General features: G+C 32.9%; 1 protein-coding gene across 4 annotated transcripts; it reads left to right on the plus strand.

Annotated features, from left to right (window-relative positions):
• The first annotated feature begins 99 nt into the window (after window positions 1-99).
• On the plus strand, window positions 100-18115 carry LOC143233544 (uncharacterized). 4 transcript variants are annotated; one of them, XM_076469876.1, is made up of 6 exons: window positions 100-333; window positions 830-905; window positions 2506-2619; window positions 5538-6275; window positions 12514-12705; window positions 14482-18115. In XM_076469876.1, the coding sequence occupies exon 4, from the start codon at window positions 5549-5551 to the stop codon at window positions 6251-6253; it is 705 nt and encodes a 234-aa protein (XP_076325991.1). In that variant the 5' UTR covers window positions 100-333; window positions 830-905; window positions 2506-2619; window positions 5538-5548; the 3' UTR covers window positions 6254-6275; window positions 12514-12705; window positions 14482-18115. The 4 variants fall into 4 exon arrangements, with proteins under 4 accessions (XP_076325991.1, XP_076325993.1, XP_076325989.1 ...); XM_076469878.1 differs by lacking the exon at window positions 2506-2619; XM_076469874.1 differs by lacking the exon at window positions 830-905.
• Window positions 18116-19945: the final 1830 nt, after the last annotated feature.

Raw genomic sequence — 19945 nt, forward strand, 5'->3', positions numbered from 1 at the left:
AATTATCTAAATATGCGCTAGATAAGATGGGTTAATAAATATCTATCACCTATATGAATAATTTTCATTATATTTATAAATCGTTGTAGCAAATCACACATTATATTACATTCCCAGCTTGCTCTTTGAGCGCATGACGTCACGGTAGAGGTTAAAAGACCTACCAATTTTAAATCGTCGTAAAATTGATAATATTTTTAATTGTTTTGTGAGAAGTGGAAGTTATATAAGGTTTTACTTTGAGGGTTGCATAATTTCGTAAACAGGAGAAACAAATAAACCAACTAGCTTATCGTGGCCGGTGTGGTGAATTTTTTTCACGGATACTAAACAGTTAGTAATTTTCTCTTTTAATTGTATGTTCAGTTTATTGTACTGTAATATATAATACTGACCCAGCCCTGACCGACTGTTAGAGTTAGTCCTAACAAATGCAATAAATATTTGTACATGAAAAATATGGACTATATTTTGGGAGACGTTCATTTGTTGTATATATATTTGTAATAAAGTGTTGATTACACTTGTTCCAACGAGAGTTAAAGTTAATTTATTTTTCTGCTGTACTGATGTTGACTGCACCTTTTTAAATCTTGAGTAAATGTTTTGCTTGTTGTGGTCTAGCAAACTAATAGCAGTAAATAACCTGATATATTTACGTTTCGTGAATCACTGTTAGAATGAGATACATACAGTGCTCCAGAAACTATATGATCCCCAAACCTTTGTGTGGACCTGACCAACTTTGCTTTGCACTAAAGTTAGTCAATAATTATGAGTTACTCCAATTTTTCAATATTAGCAATGAAGTTCTTTTTACCATTCCAAGATTAGTGTCAACTGCCTGTGAGAGTTTATCATTTTCTGAACTTACAAAAATCGGGGGACTTTGTTGTAGTGAAAAGGTATGTTTTAAACTGTTGGGTTGTAGGAGGTGTAATAAATGTGGTCTCAATTAAGTGACTTAAGATTTGTTAAGAGATAAGTGAGTTTTTACACGTGAAACTGGTTATGGTGTGAAGAAAAGACAGCTTGTAAACAGATGTACACTTTAGAAGAAAATTTATTTTGTCTTTATATGGATGAAAATTTGATTATGATTTCTTATGTTAGACAAACAAATATTATTAAAACTGGATGAAGTGAAATTATAATAGTTTGATAAATGAATATTGTGGTTTATCTGAGCCAGAGATATTTTTAGGAACATGGAAGAGTTTCAGCTGGACCATGGCAGATACACAGAATTATTTAACAATAAAAAATTGCATGTTGATTATTGTAATGGCTATGTAGAAACAACATAATACATGTTAGACTCTGTTGTTATGGAAAGTGTTCACAATATTTGAGGAATTAATGTTTTATTTGGAGTGCCATACATATTTTTTCAATTTTGCAGTTATGACTTCCAGGAAGACTTGACATAGAGAACAACATGTATAAACATTTGTGTTGTTTGTTATTGAGCAGGATGAAGTGTTAGACATTGAATATGTAGCACTGACTTTCAGTTATTAAAAGCATCACAGTCTTGTGTTGCCATGTAAATTAATATTTCACAAAAATGTGTGCATCTGCTTATAACTGCTGAATCAATTGTCACCAGACACTTGTTTCAATAGTGGTAATGTCCAGTTTGATCATATTTTTACTTCTATTTAATTTTTTTACTTGAAATTTGAACTTTGTTCCATTTTTACTTATTATCTTTTTCTTTGGTACAAATAGTCTAGTTACTTTGTGCCAATAAATACCAAATACTTATCTCCCTCCTCAGAGAGGTATGGGGCTATGTATTCGTATATAATTTTCTCTTTTGTTACACCTGGAGGCTTCTATTTGTTCATTTGTTGAATGTGTATATCAGCTAGTAGTATATATGAGACTACTTGTATTTCAGAAACATACGTGAGCTTAGTATTGTGTTTTTATGTGTGTGTTTCTTTCTTTATCAAGTGAACAATTCTCCTAACCATCAGCAACTGGTCTTTCAGTACATAGGGTAACTCTGTGATCATTAACTATCCACAGTTTCTTTGTCTGGTAACACTTGTGTTTACTTTTGCCAGTCAGAGATTTGTTCTGTATTCATGTAGTCTCAAGCACATTTATTTAATTTTTGAATTAATATGAGCTGTCTTCCTTTTGCTATTGTAATAAGACTTTATTTGTTGCCTATTCTTATAGTCTTGAGCATACTTATGTTTTGAGTTGCATTCCATTGGATTGTTGGAAACTTACTTCCCTTTGCTAACATATTTAATTAAAAAATGTATAATTTGCATTTCACTTAAAAATTACCAGCTGATTGAAAGCAGTCCTAAAAAAAGTTTTTATGTCTTAGATTACTTGTGATAATAAATAAACACATAAGTTATCATTGTTTCATTAACTCTTCATGCTAGAGCTACCAATCAAAATAAAATCATTGTGAAGGACATGTTTTGTTCACTACTGTTGCTAAGATGACAATGAACATTTTACTGTTTGCATATGTTACAGGGCATATTACATTATGAAACTTGAAGAAACGCTGAACGTGGCTAGACTGTAGATCAAATTATATCCTCTAAAGAAAAGTATTGTATGTAAACACAAGATAGAGCCAATTTTAGTGTGAGTATTCACCTGGAATGTTTAGTGAACATTTACTACAGTGTTGTTACTTAGTATGTAATTGTTCTCTCTTTCTCTCCCCTTTTCAAAAGTTTGTAATTATGTACATATCCCATAATTTCTAGTCTCTTCTAAACTTAATTGAATAGTTTATTACTTTATATCTGCTGTTTTGTGGCCAAATGTTCAGATATTTGCCAAATAAATTGTTACATCTCTGGCTATCTATATCTTATATATTCAGTAATTATATAAAAATTAAATATTATTGTATTTTTTGTCTAAAATATTGAATCGGCATCGCTTCCAATAGTGTTTGTGTTTTGGTTTCCCTATTTTAAAAAGCATGGTTGCTTTATGGAAGGGATTCTAAGGAAGATTACACAAATGATAACACAGTTTGAGGAGTTGTTCTCTATGAAAAGAAAACTCAAGATAGATTTCTTAAACTTATTTTTCTTGAAAAAAGAATATTAAGGGGTGATCTAAGTTTACAGTATTATCCAGGGGTGCAGTAAATACCTGTGATTCATGAACACAAGGGGGGGAAAGAAGTTTATAATTTTGAAAAGACAGACTAGGTTCCAAGTAAAATAATTTTACTTTATAAGAAAAATATCTCTTCCATTTCTTGGGGAGTGGATCGATACTCCATGCTTAAAATTTATCATGCCCTTGTCTATGGTTTATGGTTCTGCCAGAACCTTGGCACTGAAAATGGGGGATCCTATCCACCATCAGGGGCTTCAGCTTTGCACTGGGGCCTTTTGCACTTCTCCAATCCAAAGTATATTCACCGTTTGCTACTGTCTCATATGTATGCTTCCAAACTTCGCTCTTTACCACAGAATTCTACTTGGGGCTGTGTTTTCCCTCCTCAGTGGGCCACACTTTTCTATAATAGAAAATATGTCATTGTTTAGCCTTTGTATTCGGGCACAATAAGAAAAATTGGATATATCTTTGAATAGCATAGCAGTATCAACAGTTTGGCCTCTTCTACCATGGCTAATTACTATCCTCAACTGTGACCTATCTTTGAGTCATCTGAGGAAGACTGGTACTCCCAATTGGAAATATTGCTCTTTATTTGCTGAACATCTTTTAAACAATCCATCCATTCCCATACATATGGGTGGTTCAAATCAGGTGACTTTGTAGGTTCTGCCATGGTTTTTTACAGTTTGGTTGCAGCACAGAATCCCCTCTACAGTTTGTGTTCACTGCCATTTCTCTTGCCCTGAATTGTATTGAAACTATATATATGAAAATATATGAATTGTACGATCTATACTGATTCACTCAGCTGTCTATTGGCCCAGACATCATTCCTTGTTAGTTACCATCCTATTCTTATTGATATCCAAAACAAACTGGCCCATCTCTCTCTATCGTCTATCTCTGTCCAATTTTTTTGGATACCAGGTCATGTTGGTATTCATGGGAATGAGCTAGCTGACAGAGTGGCAAATTCCATTTCCTCTGGCTCTATCACCACTGTCCCTGTTCTGTACATGGACTACAGTCCAGTTATCAAAACCTGATTATACACCAGTTGGCAGTCGACTTGGAGTGAGCAACAAAATAATAAGCTTTTTCAAGTCAGGCCTTCTTTAGCTCTTTGGTTATCTTGTTTCTGTAAAGATTGAAGTGAGGAAGTTGTTTTGCTAGGCTATGCATTGGTCACAGTTTTTTAACTCACCACTTCCTTTTTTTCTGGTACTGATACACCAATGTGTGGCCTATGTGGCATTCAGATCACAATGGTACATATTTTATTATCATGCTTTTCTTTCCTTTTAAGAGCCATTGGCCTTAAAGTTGTTGGAAAGTGTTACTTAAATGGAAGAGTTTTTCATGTGAGGAAATGCTGAAATCTCTCAAATTGTTTCATCTTAGAAAAATAGAGTTAGGGATGGATAAGATTAAGATGTTTAAGACTGCAAAGGGAATTGATAATGTTTAATACATCATATTTTTTATACTTAACAGTGAGAACAGTGGAACTAGAGGACAACTATAACTTTTGACTGTGTAGGAGTATCTTCAACTGAGTTTTATTTTTCTAACAGGGTGTTTTGCCTTTGGAATTGTTTGCCTTCAGATGTTGTGGAGGCAGTAAGTTTAAGGAAAAGCTTTAAGTATATAAATGATGAGAGCTGGCATTAAGATTTGTTTTAAATTTGTTTATTAACAGTTTTAGTTTAAAGGATGGAACAGTCAAGATGGATCAGTGAGGTCCCATGTTGTCCCAAAACGTTGTTGTTAATTTTTGTGTAGCTTATCTCTTTATTGGAATTTTTAATTTTATCACTGCTAGTACAGCGGTAAGTCTAAGGATTTACAAAGCTAAATCAGGGGTTCGATTCCCTTCGGTGGGCTCAGCAGATAGCCCGATGTGGCTTTGCTGTGACAAAAATGCACACACACTTGTATCAAATATTAACACTAGTAATTTATTCTAGTATTTCCTAATATTTTGCCATTTTATGTCTTCAGTTATCTCTTCCTTATGTGTATAAACTACTTGATTATTTACACAAGACCTGATTACCAGAATAATAGAAATAATAATAACTAGAAAGACCAATTTTAATTATATAGTTTTTGTTGTTTCTATTAAGCTAACACTTATCAACTAAGGTGATTAACCTTTAAATTACTAAACTAATAAACAGTCATGGTGATAGTAGCTCAAGTGTTTATTACTTGGGATGATTGTAGTTGGTGATTTCTATCACTTTAATATTTTTGACATTAGTTAATTTAATTGTGGTTTCAGTTAATTGATTAATTTATGAATCCATGCAATCTGTGTTTACAGGAAATAAGCTATATCAGTTCATTGAGTTTATTGTCCAGTTATAAAGTACAGAGAAAGGGGTGAATAAAACACTTATTTTTCTTTGTTATTTCAGGTAATTTCCTCATGGCAGATACAGAAACTTCCATAGTTCCAGGTCCTAATGCTTTAAACGAAAAATCAGTTGAGAATTTATTTCCAGTTAAGAGGAAAAGAGAGAAGAAATTTTCTTGTAATGTTTGCAGGAAACTATTTTATGATCAGAGTAAACTGACAATCCACTCCCGTATACATGATGCTAACCGTCCGCTTTACAACTGCGAAATTTGTGGGAAAGATTTAAAAACTGTATCTGGTCTGAAGATGCATTTAGAATCTCATCGTACTACCGTAAAACCTTTCATGTGTGATCTGTGTGGATTACGTTTATCCACAAGAAAAAGTTTCAAGGATCACAAATTAACAATACACTCGACGAAAAGGCTCACAAGATCTATTATGTGTGAAATTTGTGGAAAAATGTTTGTAATGAAGAAACATTTAAAGATGCATCAGGTAACACATCAAGAAAAGAAACATCAGTGTGAACACTGTGGTAAATGTTTCACAAAGAATTATGCACTCGAAACTCACCTGAAAACTGTGCACTCAGAAGAAAGGCCATATCCATGTGACATGTGTGAAAAAAGATTCAAGAGAACATTAAATTTAAGAATTCATTTGAGGGTTCACACTGGTGAAAGGCCTTATGGGTGTGAAATGTGTGAAAAACAGTTTAGAACTGCTTTTGCATACAAAAAACATAGACGAGGAATTCACAAGATAAAGTGAAATATGTCACAAATATTATAAGGTTAGATTTTAAAGAAACCATAATTGTGTTTGATAAAAATTGAACTGGGATTAGAAATTCTGTTTACTTGTATACCTTCTTTTAACACTTTGATTGTACTTTTTGATATACTTTTACAATAGTGTGATAAGTGTTTTACTAGTGACTTGTAATAAAATGAAAACTTTATATCTATTTGAAATACCTAAATTTATTACTAAAACTGACTTGTACAATAATTATTTCTTATTAGGAGTACATATGACAATAAATAAAATTTGGTAAAGTAATTCATATTAAACATGGTTTATTTATCACTATTAATTGATAAGTAATGGATCAGGAGAACTGTCTTATAATTGTTACATGTAAACTTATCTCAATTAAGCTTTATTCTCTGGAACTGATAAAATTCGTAAATGTCAACATTATAAGTGTAATATAAAAACTGCTTATGATTTGAACGATGTAACTTATTTTTCTAAGTTATTTATCTCAAATTATTATTGTTATAGATTGATAAGTGGTACCTATTTATAATTATCAGACCATTTATAAATATTTCACTGTCTAGAATTAACTTGAAAGAAAGGTGTCTGCTAAACGTCGTAATTTTATTTTACACCAAAGTCAGTAGACAAAAATATATATGTGTGAAAATAAAATTCAAATACCAAAAATAAAGCTCGATTTTTGTAGGCCTCTTGTGGTATTAATATCTAGAGAAGTTTGAATAGTATTAATCATTTTATTAACAGATTTTTTTTAATGAACCCTATTCGCAGGATTTAAAATTTACAATTATTTCTTTATATTTATTTGTTTATATGTGCACTTGTACTGTACGCATGAAGTCCAAACGACTAAGTACGGGAAACGCTTTGGTAGTTCTAAAAAATTCTTAACATCATTATCACAGAAGAAATCCTGACGAACTTTACGATGTTTTAGGTGTAGGCTAATAACGAAACTACATTAATCTGCGTATATTATAGTTCATTATTATCTTCGCTTTACATTGATTTTGGTGCCCTTGGATTCGTATGTTCCTTCTTTTCAATAGTTTGTAAGTTTTGTCGCGAAGCAAAAGTTTTTTGTGTCGCCAGAATATTTTCATCGTCTCAGTCGTTTATGGTATTCGTGTTTAGTATAACCTCGTATATTATTCTATATTGTGGGCTCTTGTTTGCTTTACTTCATTCTGATTTTGACATCGTCTGGTTCTCTTATTCAAGAATGTCCAAGTTTTATTGCAGAACGAAAAAACTGTAAGACTCGACAGAAAATGTCTGCGCCTTAGTCATTTTGGATATCCGCGTACTTTATAGTCTATATTTTATCGACGTTGATGTGGTGTCATTGAATACATCTGGTTTTCCTGTTTATTAATAACATACAAGTTTTGTTGCCGAGTTAAAAAAAAATAATTGAGTCGTTAGAGCTTTTTCCAGTCTTTAAGTGTTTTAAATGTAGTAGAGGTCTTTGTTTCACGCCAGGTTTGGTGTAATTCGGTTTGTCTGCTTTTCCTTTACAAAAAATAAAATAGAATCTTTTGTAAAAGAAATGTGATTTTCATCGCCGCCAAAGTAACTTTCGTACCCCAGTCGTTTTGGTTATATGAATTAGTATAATTGCATATATGTCCTCATTTTCTTTGTCTCACCGTAATGTTGTGTTTTTGTTGTTTTTTTAACTCGTCCGCTTTGATCGTGTAATTATATGCAAGTTTTGTCGCAGAGCAAAGCAATTTTCAGAGCACGTTACACACCTCAGTCATTTCTAATATATGCGTCAATTATAGTGCGCTGGTTTCTTTGCTAATTTTGGTGTCTTTGAAGTCGCTTCACTTTTGTCTTTGATAATATATACAAGTTTTAGGTAGCAAAGAAACTGTCTGTTTTCAATTTTGCGCAAAGCTACTTGAGGACTATCTGCGCTAGCCGTCCCTAATTTAGCAGTGTAAGACTAGAGGGAAGGCAGCTAGTCATCATCACCCACCGCCAACGCTTGGGCTACTCTTTTACATTTTTATAAAATATCCATTTTTCATCTCCATTCACTAACCTGTCCAGAAAAGGCGAGTTACTTTCAGGAGAATGCAGAGAAGTGCAAATGTCCGCTCTTGCTTTAAGGTTGGCTTCTGTCAAATCATGCGGGACTTATTTCCTAGTTTTGACACCTTTCCAAGCTGTTGCAGATGACAGTGAACTGTTAAATTGGTTGAATTTAGCTTCTTTGCTAATTCTTCAACTGTTACAGTACAATCTTTAGCAAGTGCAGCGAGCAGCAAGTCATCATTAAACTCAACAGGACGACCTGAACGTGGCGCATCACTTAAGCTGTAGTCACCTGATATAAACTTCTGAAACTATCTTCGACATTTTCTTTCCTTGAGAGACTGCGTACCAAAACACCTTGAATTTTTTTCGCGTGGTTTCTGCTGCACTATTACCTTTTTTAAACTCGTAAAGCATTATATGCCTAATGTGCTCCTCAGACACGTCCATCTTCATACGGGTTTATTGGATTAATGATCTTTGAAAAGTGGAGTTGGGTTAGTTTCTTTTATTTGTCCGAACATTTTTATACACGTCCTACTATATATTTCAGTTATTAAAACCTTCTACAAAGACAAAAATGATGATGCACTTTGTGTATTAAATTTTCAGACATTACTCATGGGATGACCTGATATATTGGGTAGCCTGTCTCATGAAATCTACTTTCTAGGAATGAAATGAGCTTGTCACACACACAACATTCTATATGTGCATGTAGTGTTGATGGTCATATAATCCTGGTGACTCGCCAACCTCATGATGTTTAGATGCTCTCCTTTTCCTTGAAAGCTGAGGCTGGCCTATGTCAACAGCCTTGCACTTCACTCGTTCATGTGTATAATTAAACTGATCTTCCATTCCTTGTAACTTGATAAGTGTAAACTGTGTCAGGGCCTGATCTTCAGCTGCCGTGTTTTTCTCTCGAAAAGCTTTGCTGAATAAGTCGCAAGAAGCATTCTGTCACAAAGATACAAAACAGAAAATTAAATGACTGCATATGATCCCTACTCATCGTACCCGTACTTTCATTTAACTATCCACGTAGTTTTGCAATAACAGGTCCCACAACCCGTGTAGAACGTTGTACTGATTGATGATAGTATGGATGCAGTCAGCACGCACTGACCATCTGGTAGATTAAATTGTTTTCCTTTTAAGTCTCTGTTTAATCAAGTTAGTGATTTAATATGCAGTGCAGTGTTAAGAACATTTCTCATAATGGTATCTTTTTAAAGTTCTCCTGACAGGCAAAATTTAACACACGATCACAACAGTGGGTATGAATTATCCTCCTCTTAACGCTACTGACCTCTGTTATACACCATGAAGTTGCTCCATCATGAACTGGCCTTGCAACGAATGAATAGGTATGTCACGCTTTTGAAACACATGTTCAAGTGTTTTTAGTATTGTCTATGATGACATATTAGGTATTGCATACATGCCCACAAATGTTTCTAGAGCTTAAAAATTAACGTCGACTTATCTCACACCAACACACATTTGTGCCATGTTAACTTTGTCTATTGTTTCATCAGTCATGATTGATATTTTATCAGATGATTCTTTAACATCTGAGATAACATCACAAAAGATATACCGAGCCGTTGTTTTAAGTAGCTCATTTTATGTATCAGAATTTTTATACTTTACGTCTGCTTTTATTTAATCATTCGTGAAGCACTGAATTCCCATTAGACAATAACTGATAAAGGTGGATTTTTGTAGGTCATGTCCTCTTGTAGGTAATTCTTGAGGATTGAAATATGTGAGAACTTGGTTGACTTTATAGAAATAATCTATCTTTTCTGCTTGTTTGCTTACTTTCTTCTACTTCCAACAATTCGTTCACTACAGCATAATCAGGCAAGCTAATTACAGACTTATGTGACGCACTATCATGGTGACTTCTGAACCAAGTTCCTTGGGGTTTTCAATAATTAAACCCAGTGTAAACAAATGTTTTCCCAACTTTCATGGATTTTTTTTTTTTTTCGAAATAGGTTTATCAATGAAGCATTGTGACAAATAGAAGCAGAGAACAGTATCGTTATGAGAAACATGATACAGTCATTAATGTTTTTGTGTCGAAATATACACATCACTGATCTTACCAGATGATTCCTGAATAGTTTTATCTGAATTTTAAACCACAATAATTGTAGTGTATGAACATAACTGAACAACGTACAACGTATATTTTATCTCTTGATGAGCCTTGATTATGTCCAATTAAAACTATTTTGGACCCTTACTATGTTCTTAAAGTCCAAGTCGCCGTTAATGTGCATCTTAACAATAGTCCTGTAGCATAGTTTATTTGTTTTTTTTAAAAAAAAAAACATTGTTGTGAAGTTATTATACGCAAAGTACGCCACTCTTTATCACATTATCTCGACAGTTTTTTATAATCCACGTAATGTAGGAAGATGACGATTTCCCAAAGTTTGTTTCTGCAGTTTTAATATCCTTACTATCATGAGGTTCCTCAACAAACCTACGTTACGAAATTAACAAATTGTGAATGTCGGATGATATATTTAGGTAAAATATTTTATTATTTACACATTCCGATCAAATGAGCGATTTAATATCTAATCAGTATATTTGTTTGAACACCACAAAATTTGCCATTCAGTAAACGTCAAAGGTCTAAATCTGTAAATATAACCATAAGCACACTAGTGCAGAGTCTACTAGCATGTGATCATTGATTTATCAGCCACGCAAAGTCACGTGTATTCAGAGATCTAGGTGCTGCAAACTTAAAGTAATTTAAACTTAAAAACACAAGCCAAATTAAATATAATCACATTTCTTACTCACCTAGACACTTTAGGTTTAGATAATTTGTTAAACTAGCCTGTTTTGTTTTTTTCAGATAATCGAATATATTTCTGCGGATCGATTATTCAGAACAAAATATGATAGAGTACATTTTTGTTGTGTCAGATCTTAATCAAAAATAATATTTAAGCTTATAGAGAAATTATTTTATAGTAAGTTTCGTGATCTAGGCTAATATAATTTTGCTGAGAGACGGTGTCATATTGTACTCTATTATTTTCTTTGCTCCATACCAATTTCGATGTCTTTCAATCCTTCTTTAACGGGGGGCCTGGCATGGCCTAGCGCGTTAAGGCGTGCGCTGCGTAATCTGAGGGTCGTGGGTTCGCGCCAAATATGCTCGCCCTCCCAGCCATGGTAAAAGAGTAGCCCAAGAGTTGGCGGTGGGTAGTGATGACTAGCTGCCTTCCCTCTAGTCTTACACTGCTAAATTAGGGACGGCTAGCACAGATAGCCCTCGAGTAGCTTTGTGCGAAATTCCAAAACAAACAAACAAATTCTTTAACGACATATAAGTTTTGTCGCAGAATAAAACAACGAATTTTCAGAGCCAACACAGTGTTTTCTGCACTTTCGTCATTTTAAAAATAAGTATGGGTTAAAATGGCATATTTCCGTGTATATTATATAGTGACCGGTAGGTCACATGGCATTAATTAGTAACTTATCTCGTAACCCTCCGATGGCTCACATACCATAATATTGCAAATATAAAGTTTCTTTGTAAAATTTGACTTTTGGATATTGTGACTGTTTCTTGTCAGTTGATGAATTAGGTTTCAGAATGTGGATTCATATACTATAAAGTAGAAGCCAAGGTATTAATAACATACAAGGTTTTTGTGCAAATCGAAGAAAGTTTAAGAGCTCCCACACCGTTTTTCGTGCTTCTATCGTTTTGGACGTAGACGTATATTTCAGGATATTGTATTCTTTGTTTTGCGTTGATTTTGATGTCTTTCAACGTATTATATGTAATGTTTATTTTCCTTTGTAATAAAAATTTTAGTTGGATTATTATTTTCTCTAAGCGAAAATATCTAGTTTTCTGGAGAATATACGTCCATCTACGTTTTGTTGTATCCACACCTTACCCTATATATATATATATGTTTTATATATATATATATAAAAAAGTGGAAAGTGGTCGTGCTATGTCGCGTAATACTATCTGCTGTGATGGGTGTATATGGTAGTCGTGATAAAGGTATGTATTTTGTTCTTAAGGAAAAAATATATTCAGGTATAGAATATATTGTTTAGTTGCAATGAAGAGTTGATTATAGTTATCCCCAAGAGAGGCAAAATTACAACAGTTTATTTATTATAATGTTTATGTATTTGTACTGTAGGAGAGCTGGAAAATAAATCAGTTGATGTGGTAGAATTTTCCACTGACAAGACAGAACGAGGAACGTGTTGCAGCTTACTAAACGTCTTGTCTGCTGTATTTAACTTTCCTAAATTAGAAAGATGAAGTGTGTCAGAAGCTACGTGGCCCTCAAACTTTTCTGCAAACTATATCAGTTTTTCTTTCTAGTAAGGTTAGTCAATAATTTGAGATATTGGAACTTATTAAAGATTAGCAATAAATTATATATATTTTCGGCCATTTCTAGTTGAATGTCAGTCACATAAGTGTTCAAGAACTTCCAAATACATAATAACTCGATAGTAGTAAAAAGATATGTTATATGCTGTTGGGCTATGGGATATTTAATAAATATGGGCTAAATTAATAAGTTGAATACCAGTGATAACATTAAACTTACTAAGTTAAAAGATAATTTTCACTTGTACAGCCATTTAAAAAATAAAGAAAGTACAACTTGTAAACAGCCATAAACTTTAGGAGAAAATGTGTGTTTATACGGATAAAATATCGATCTTACATACAAAACTACTTTTATATACAAGACAAACAAATGTGATTAGCATTTGGTGAATTAAAATGTTATCTTCATAAATGGGTATTATGGTTATCTGTTTGACCTCTAAGGCCACAAGAAAGTTTCAGGAGTCATAGCAAATATGCATATTTATTTAATAATAATAAAAAACATTAAATATTGTTGTAATGGTTATGTGGTGGAAACTTAATTCAATTTACAATCAATCGTTAAAAGCTTTTGCAATATGTGAAAAACAAATCTCTTACTTGTGTGTATAAGATCATATCTTGCTGTTAAACATAATGAAGAATCTAATGAATGGCATTGAAATTTGGTTGTGATAACAGTCTCAGGCTTGTGACTCTACCATGATTGATGTTTCTCAGGGGTGTATGAAGTAACTTGTAACTACCAAAGTGCTGGACCAGTTTTCATCAAACACTCATCCCCACATATATATAGGTGTTAGTATTGGATGTGATTCCTTTATATCACCCTGGGCACTTCTGTTTGTTCATCTGTTGAATGTGTATGTCAGGTAGTAGTATATATGAGACTACTTGTATTTCAGAAACATAAGTGAGCTTAGTGTTGTGTTTTTATGTGTGTGTTTCTCACCAGTGAACAATTCTCCTAACCATCAGCAACTGGTCTTTCAGTACATAGGGTAACTCTGTGATCATTAACTATCCACAGTTTCTTTGTCTGGTAACACTTGTATTTACTTTATTGTTTGTTGAATACCTGAAACGTAAGATTATACACTCTCGCCAGTCAGAGATTTGTTGTGTATTCATGTAGTCTTTATATCTATATATATACACACACACACACATACTCTTTATGGAATTAATGTTAACATGAAGTGTTTGAAAAACCATTTTTAGACGATTTCCAAGATAACACTGATGTCTTTTGATTACTGTAAACCAAAAGGCAAAAAAGATGGTTTTGAAGACATGAAAAATAAAACATTGGTGAATATTAATAAATATTTAGCTCATATATTTTTTGGAGAGAGTACATTCTAACAGGAATCTTATTTTTTTTAACTCAGGAATCCTTTTTATTCTGGTATATCCTAATATTTGCCATTTTATTGTATTTGTATCTTTTACTGATGAGACTTTTATAACTGGAATAACCAGAAATATTAATTTTGACAAGGATTATTTTTATGACTTGTGATCCTTGTCAACTAAGCTGAACAACTGTGAATTAATCAAATAAAGGTAAATTTATAAAGATAAGATTATTTGGTTAAAAGGAATGATTGGAAACATTATTATTAAGTATTTGTGACATTAATCAGTTATTTTCATTTTGTGAATCAGTGTAACATGTACTCACAGATAACCAATTAATTGAAATTACTGTTAAGTTCTAATATACAGAGAAATTAATGGATAAAACACTTTCTTTTTTCAGGTAATCTCATCATGGCAAATACAGAAACTTTCACAGTTCCAGGTCTTAATGATTTAAATGAAGATTCTGTTATGGAGTTATTCCAAGTTAAGAGGAAAAGAGAAAAAAAAACTCTTGTGTTGTGTTTGTAAGAAACGTTTTTGTGATAAATGTAAACTGTCTGTTCATATGCTTACACGTAATGCTAACCGTCCACTTTACAACTGTGAAGTTTGTGGGTAAGATTTAAAAACTGTATCTGGTCTCAAGATGCATTTAGAATCTCATCGTACCACCGTAAAACCTTTCACGTGTGATCTGTGTGGATTACGTTTATCCACAAGAAAAAGTTTCACTTATCACAAGTTATCAATGCATTCGACAGAAACACTTACAAAATCTGTTGTGTGTGAAATTTGTGGAAAAATGTTCACAACAAAAATCAACTTAAGGAAACACCAAGTAATACACAAGGACAAGGAACATCAGTGTGAACACTGTGGTAAATGTTTCACAAAGAATTATGCACTCAAAACTCATTTGGAAACTGTGCACTCAGAAGAAAGGCCATATCCATGTGACATGTGTGAAAAAAGATTCAAGAGAACATCAAATTTAAGAATTCATTTGAGGGTTCACACTGGTGAACGGCCTTATGAGTGTGAAATATGTGGAAAACAGTTAAGAACTGCCTTTGCACACAAAAAAAGCATAGGCGAGGGATTCATAAAATAAAGTGAAGAGACATTGTAAGAATAGTGTTAGTTTTAGACTAAACACAATTATGTTTGGTGGAAATGAAATGGTTTTAGAATTTTTGTGGTGACTTCTGTCACCACAACATTCTTAATGTTCTGTTTGATATATTTTTATAATAGAATTATAAATATGTACCTTTTATTTGGGATTTTTACAACAGTTTTCTTACTAGGGTTGTACAAGTCATGTTGACATCAGTGAAAGAACATTATTATGAAAATATTTCCTGACAAATATGGGTTATTTATTAATTTTAATTTGTAAGTAGTGGATTGCATATTGTTAATCTATGTTTATTAAATAATACAAATGAATTAGGAGAACTGTTTCAGGTTGGCTACATATAAATTTATTATATGTCAATTACAGTTTATGCTCTTAAAAACTGGGTTCCAATATTAGTGGTGGGCACAACACAGATAGTCCATTGTGCAACTTTATGTTTAACTACAAACAGAAAACCTTGCCATATTTATAAACAACTTTTCCCATGACAGGTTTATTTTTAGATATACAGTTTTAAAACTAAAAGACAATTATCCAAACTGTATGTAACTTGTAGACTTTGTTTAATTTGAAAAGGAAAAAAATCTTTCTCCATGTTTGCAAAGAACTGGAAACTCTTACTACACTTTAAAATTTATAATGAGTTTCCCATATGTATATATACACTTAATAATTATGAAAGTGCTTTAGAGGGGGAACATTTGGGTTTATGACAGTGAAAGAGGTAACATCTGATAATATTTCAGCATGAAATAAATATAATTGGGAATTCACATCTCTTATTTTCGTGGTTGTGTTATAAACTTAATGTTAAAACATTTGGTAAGACCTCGGTGAAGGGTTTCTTTAATTTTATCCCACATTCAGTGGAACATAAGTTGAAAAGCCATGTATGCTGTTACAATACAGAAAAGGTGAAATAGAATTATTTTATTAATATAATTTTTTTTTTAATTTTTGCCACCACATGTTACTCTATGTTGTTTTTAGTGGAATTGGTAAATTGTCAGCTGCATAAGCATATGAAAGTATGCATCAGAAATATTAAACTCCAACATTTTGGCCCTCAGGTTTTCAGGTATTTATCCTTGTTTGGGTTTCATCTCCCTGTGTATGGAGAATCAAGATTTATACAAGTTAATGATACATCTTGAAGCAGCATTCTGAATTAATTGTGAAGAAGTAAACCCCATTGCACCAAACATGCTCGCCCTTTCAGCCATGTGATGGTCAATCCCACTAATCATTGGTAAAAGAGTAGCCTGATAGTTGGCAGAGGGTGGTGATGACTAGCTGTTTTCCTACTAGTCTTACACTGTTAAATTAGGGATGGCTAGCACAGATAGACCTCGTATAGCTTTGCGAGAAATTCCAAAAAACAAACAAACAAAGAAGTAAAAAAAAATAGAGCTTTAGTTTGGTCACCAGTAATAATAATGAATCAGTATTTCACATGCAATTTCAAGATGAACTGAGTTAGAGGAGTTTGATAAAAACCACCCATCACAATCTGTCTGGATACTCTGTTTGTATATTGGAATTTTGTTGTTATAGTATTTCACTTTATAATGATGCATATATGATTAAAATCTTTGGGTTCTGGCTCATGTGGCACAAATGCTTTGTGTGTGGGTCATTGAAGATACAGTCCTGTTACCTCAGTTTAAAATAAAAAATGACAACCAAAAAACAGTGTTTCAGTAGTCAAATAATTCCAGTACACGTGTATTTGCTCTTTCCATGTTATTTCTTTATATTTAGTTTTTGCTTTTGTAATTACTATATTGTAATGATTTGATCTTTCAAGATCTTGAGCTAAAAGGAATTTTTTGCAACATCTAATTCTGAAAAATACATTGAGGTTTTTGTTTTCTGATGAGAATTTATAATCTAGCATTATTTTAAGAGAATGACAAGACACATATTTTGCAAATTCTTGTAAGAGTAACATGTTTTTTTATTTAATAGCTAAATTCTAATTTTCAAACTGCTGTCATTCAATTCTGGCAGTGGCTTCTAGTGATAGCATGTTCAAAACAAGAGTATGTAAGTCTGGACAAAGGTCAGAAGACAGTCTTAATGGCATTAAGTTCCATATGATAGTTCCTCTAGCTATAGAAGTGGGACTCTAGCGTTTTACATTCTAGTTGCAGTTTGGTGTAGTGCAGGTAACCTTTGTGTATCTTTGCATGAAATTCAAAACAAACAATCAGTCTGACGTTACCAATTTTGCAAACAAAACATATGAGTCACTTTGCAGAAGTAAATCAAAATTGTATTTTCTTCTTGCACATGATTCTTATTTAGTTGCAGATTTAAGGTTGTGTGGGCTCTACATCTCGTGCAATTTTACATAGAATAAAATTATTAATGTGCCTCCATTAAGGTCATGAGCTCTGGAGTTCAGCCCCCTCTTGCCCCTACTACCTAAAAATGCCACTGTACTTATTTGTCATTCTTATTGCTTGTTAATTATTATTAATTTTTACATACAGAATTGTTAGATTTTATTAATTTCTAGTAATTATGTTTTTTTGGACTACCTTGGCTGCAGAGAAAAGTACAGCTCGCAATCGGATGGGAGAACAATAAGGTTCATTGACCTTGTTCAGAAGGGATTGAACGTCAGAACAATCTCATGCACATCTACTGGAAAGTGAACATCTAAAGTATTGTGTAAGACAACCAAACCTTAAATCAATAAGTAACTTTCCTTGATTCACATAGTTAAAGTGTGAATATCCAAGAGAAAGATCAAAGACAAAGAGCATTTATCCTCCCTAGTATTCATCATAACCTCTGTAAAGTCCTTGATCTTGAAACTCGTACCACTATATAATGTTTTTTAACTTTGTACATACATTTCAGCATTAAAATCAGTTTCTAAAATAGCACAAAAATATGTTTTCCATTGACATTTATTACCCCAAAATGGGCTCCATAATGTTTGGAGTCGTATGGGTTTTTCTTCCAAGATACAGTGTCACCAGCATGTACTGTGACAAGCCGATGTGGAGGCTAGCCATTGGAGCTCGACTTTACTATCAATCACAATAGCTTTATATTAAATCCAGAATTACAATTGTGAGTGGTGTAAACAAGTCACTAACTCGAGGAACTTTAAAGTTAGAATAAACAATCACTGTGAGAATGAGGTTCTACTATAGATCTTCATTCATAAAAAATATAACTTTTTACATAAACTGCTCATTTATTCCAATAAATAATTACTCTGCAAGCTTAATTAAATTACCTGTTATCGTTAATAAACTTTCGATCAACCCACTGTGACCTATACAGGGACATTACGCTTTAGTTTTTAGCTACATCGATTAGTTGACAGAAGAATCGATTTAGTTATAACAGTTGAAGTGGTGTTCTGACCTCTTTGTAGGTCCAATGGTTTCAGCATTTTGTATAGAACTTTGGTACTCAAGAACAACTTGGACAACTGCAAAAATCTAACTTTTCAGGCAAAGGCCTGAGTTATTAAACGATTATTTCATAGTATCCTTGCGAATTGCCAAATAACATACAAATATACTTGCAAGTAGGTTTAATACTGCGTTGGTTTACTTCTGCAACTCAGTGAATTTTACAGAAATAACAACAAACATTCCTTGATTATTTGTTGTTTTCGTAGTTAGCGAATCAGTAACGTGCTCACTTGTACTGCTACACACTTCTCTGGTTATCAATCCCACATCAAAATCTTAGTTCTTGCCTCTAACACAATCTTTCCACCAGTATTTTCTGTGCAGGAATAGCGTGAAATTCGTGGCTTTTTTTTTTTAAGCTTCTTTGTGGATGTGATGTCGTTTTTTTAATGACTCTGGAGTCTCTATGCTAGTTTACTGTGGTTTGCCATACCCAGAGATTTTTATTATATAGGTTCTTCTTAATTTTTACTTTCTTGCTGAAACAATTGCATATAAATGCTTATTATTCCAACTGCTTCAATCCTATAACAGAATGTTTAAGTACTTGACCTGGAAATGCATTATGGGAAACTGTACTAGCACTATCTATGTTGGGATGGCACGGGCGCTATATTAAAACGGTACATCTAGAATTTTTCCTAAATACCGGAAATAGTCGCTCTATTTCAGTTGTATATGCCACTTTTCAGCTATTCAAAGCATTCTAAAAGCCAATAGCCCAAACCCACAACTAGGTCGATGTTAGGCCTGTTAAAGAAAGATGAAGAAGGACCTAGCACTTACCTCGTTCTGGAAATAGTTTAATTTTGTCATCATTTGATAGAACGAACTTGTGTTCACGATCTTTGACTACCTATTTGATTATTAATATATACAGCATTTATAGAGTTTTAGAATACAATCTGTAACCCACGTACGGCATCTTTTTCAGTTGTAACCTGTTACTCTATTGTAAAATAGCCCTACCAGTATTATTCTGAAGGAAAGGTTTAATGATACAAACCGAAATTCTATTCAAATACCAACCTTCTGATAGATAAAGAGAGAAGGCCAACAATATGGAAATCGTATTATCTTTGTAAGCGGAAACGGTTTAGGCTGCTATGTGATCACTTAATTATGTAGAAATAATAATATTGAGAAATAAATGAAACATATGTCAATATAGTTTTGTAAAATATATGAGAACAACTTACACTTATCAGATGCACGAATTTTTAATCCGTATAAGTCTTTCACACTTATCCTAACCCTTGCATATCTTGGAGGCCCGGCATGGC

This window comes from Tachypleus tridentatus, chromosome 12 (genome assembly GCF_004210375.1).
Source record: "Tachypleus tridentatus isolate NWPU-2018 chromosome 12, ASM421037v1, whole genome shotgun sequence".
Taxonomy (NCBI): Eukaryota; Metazoa; Arthropoda; class Merostomata; order Xiphosura; family Limulidae; genus Tachypleus; species Tachypleus tridentatus.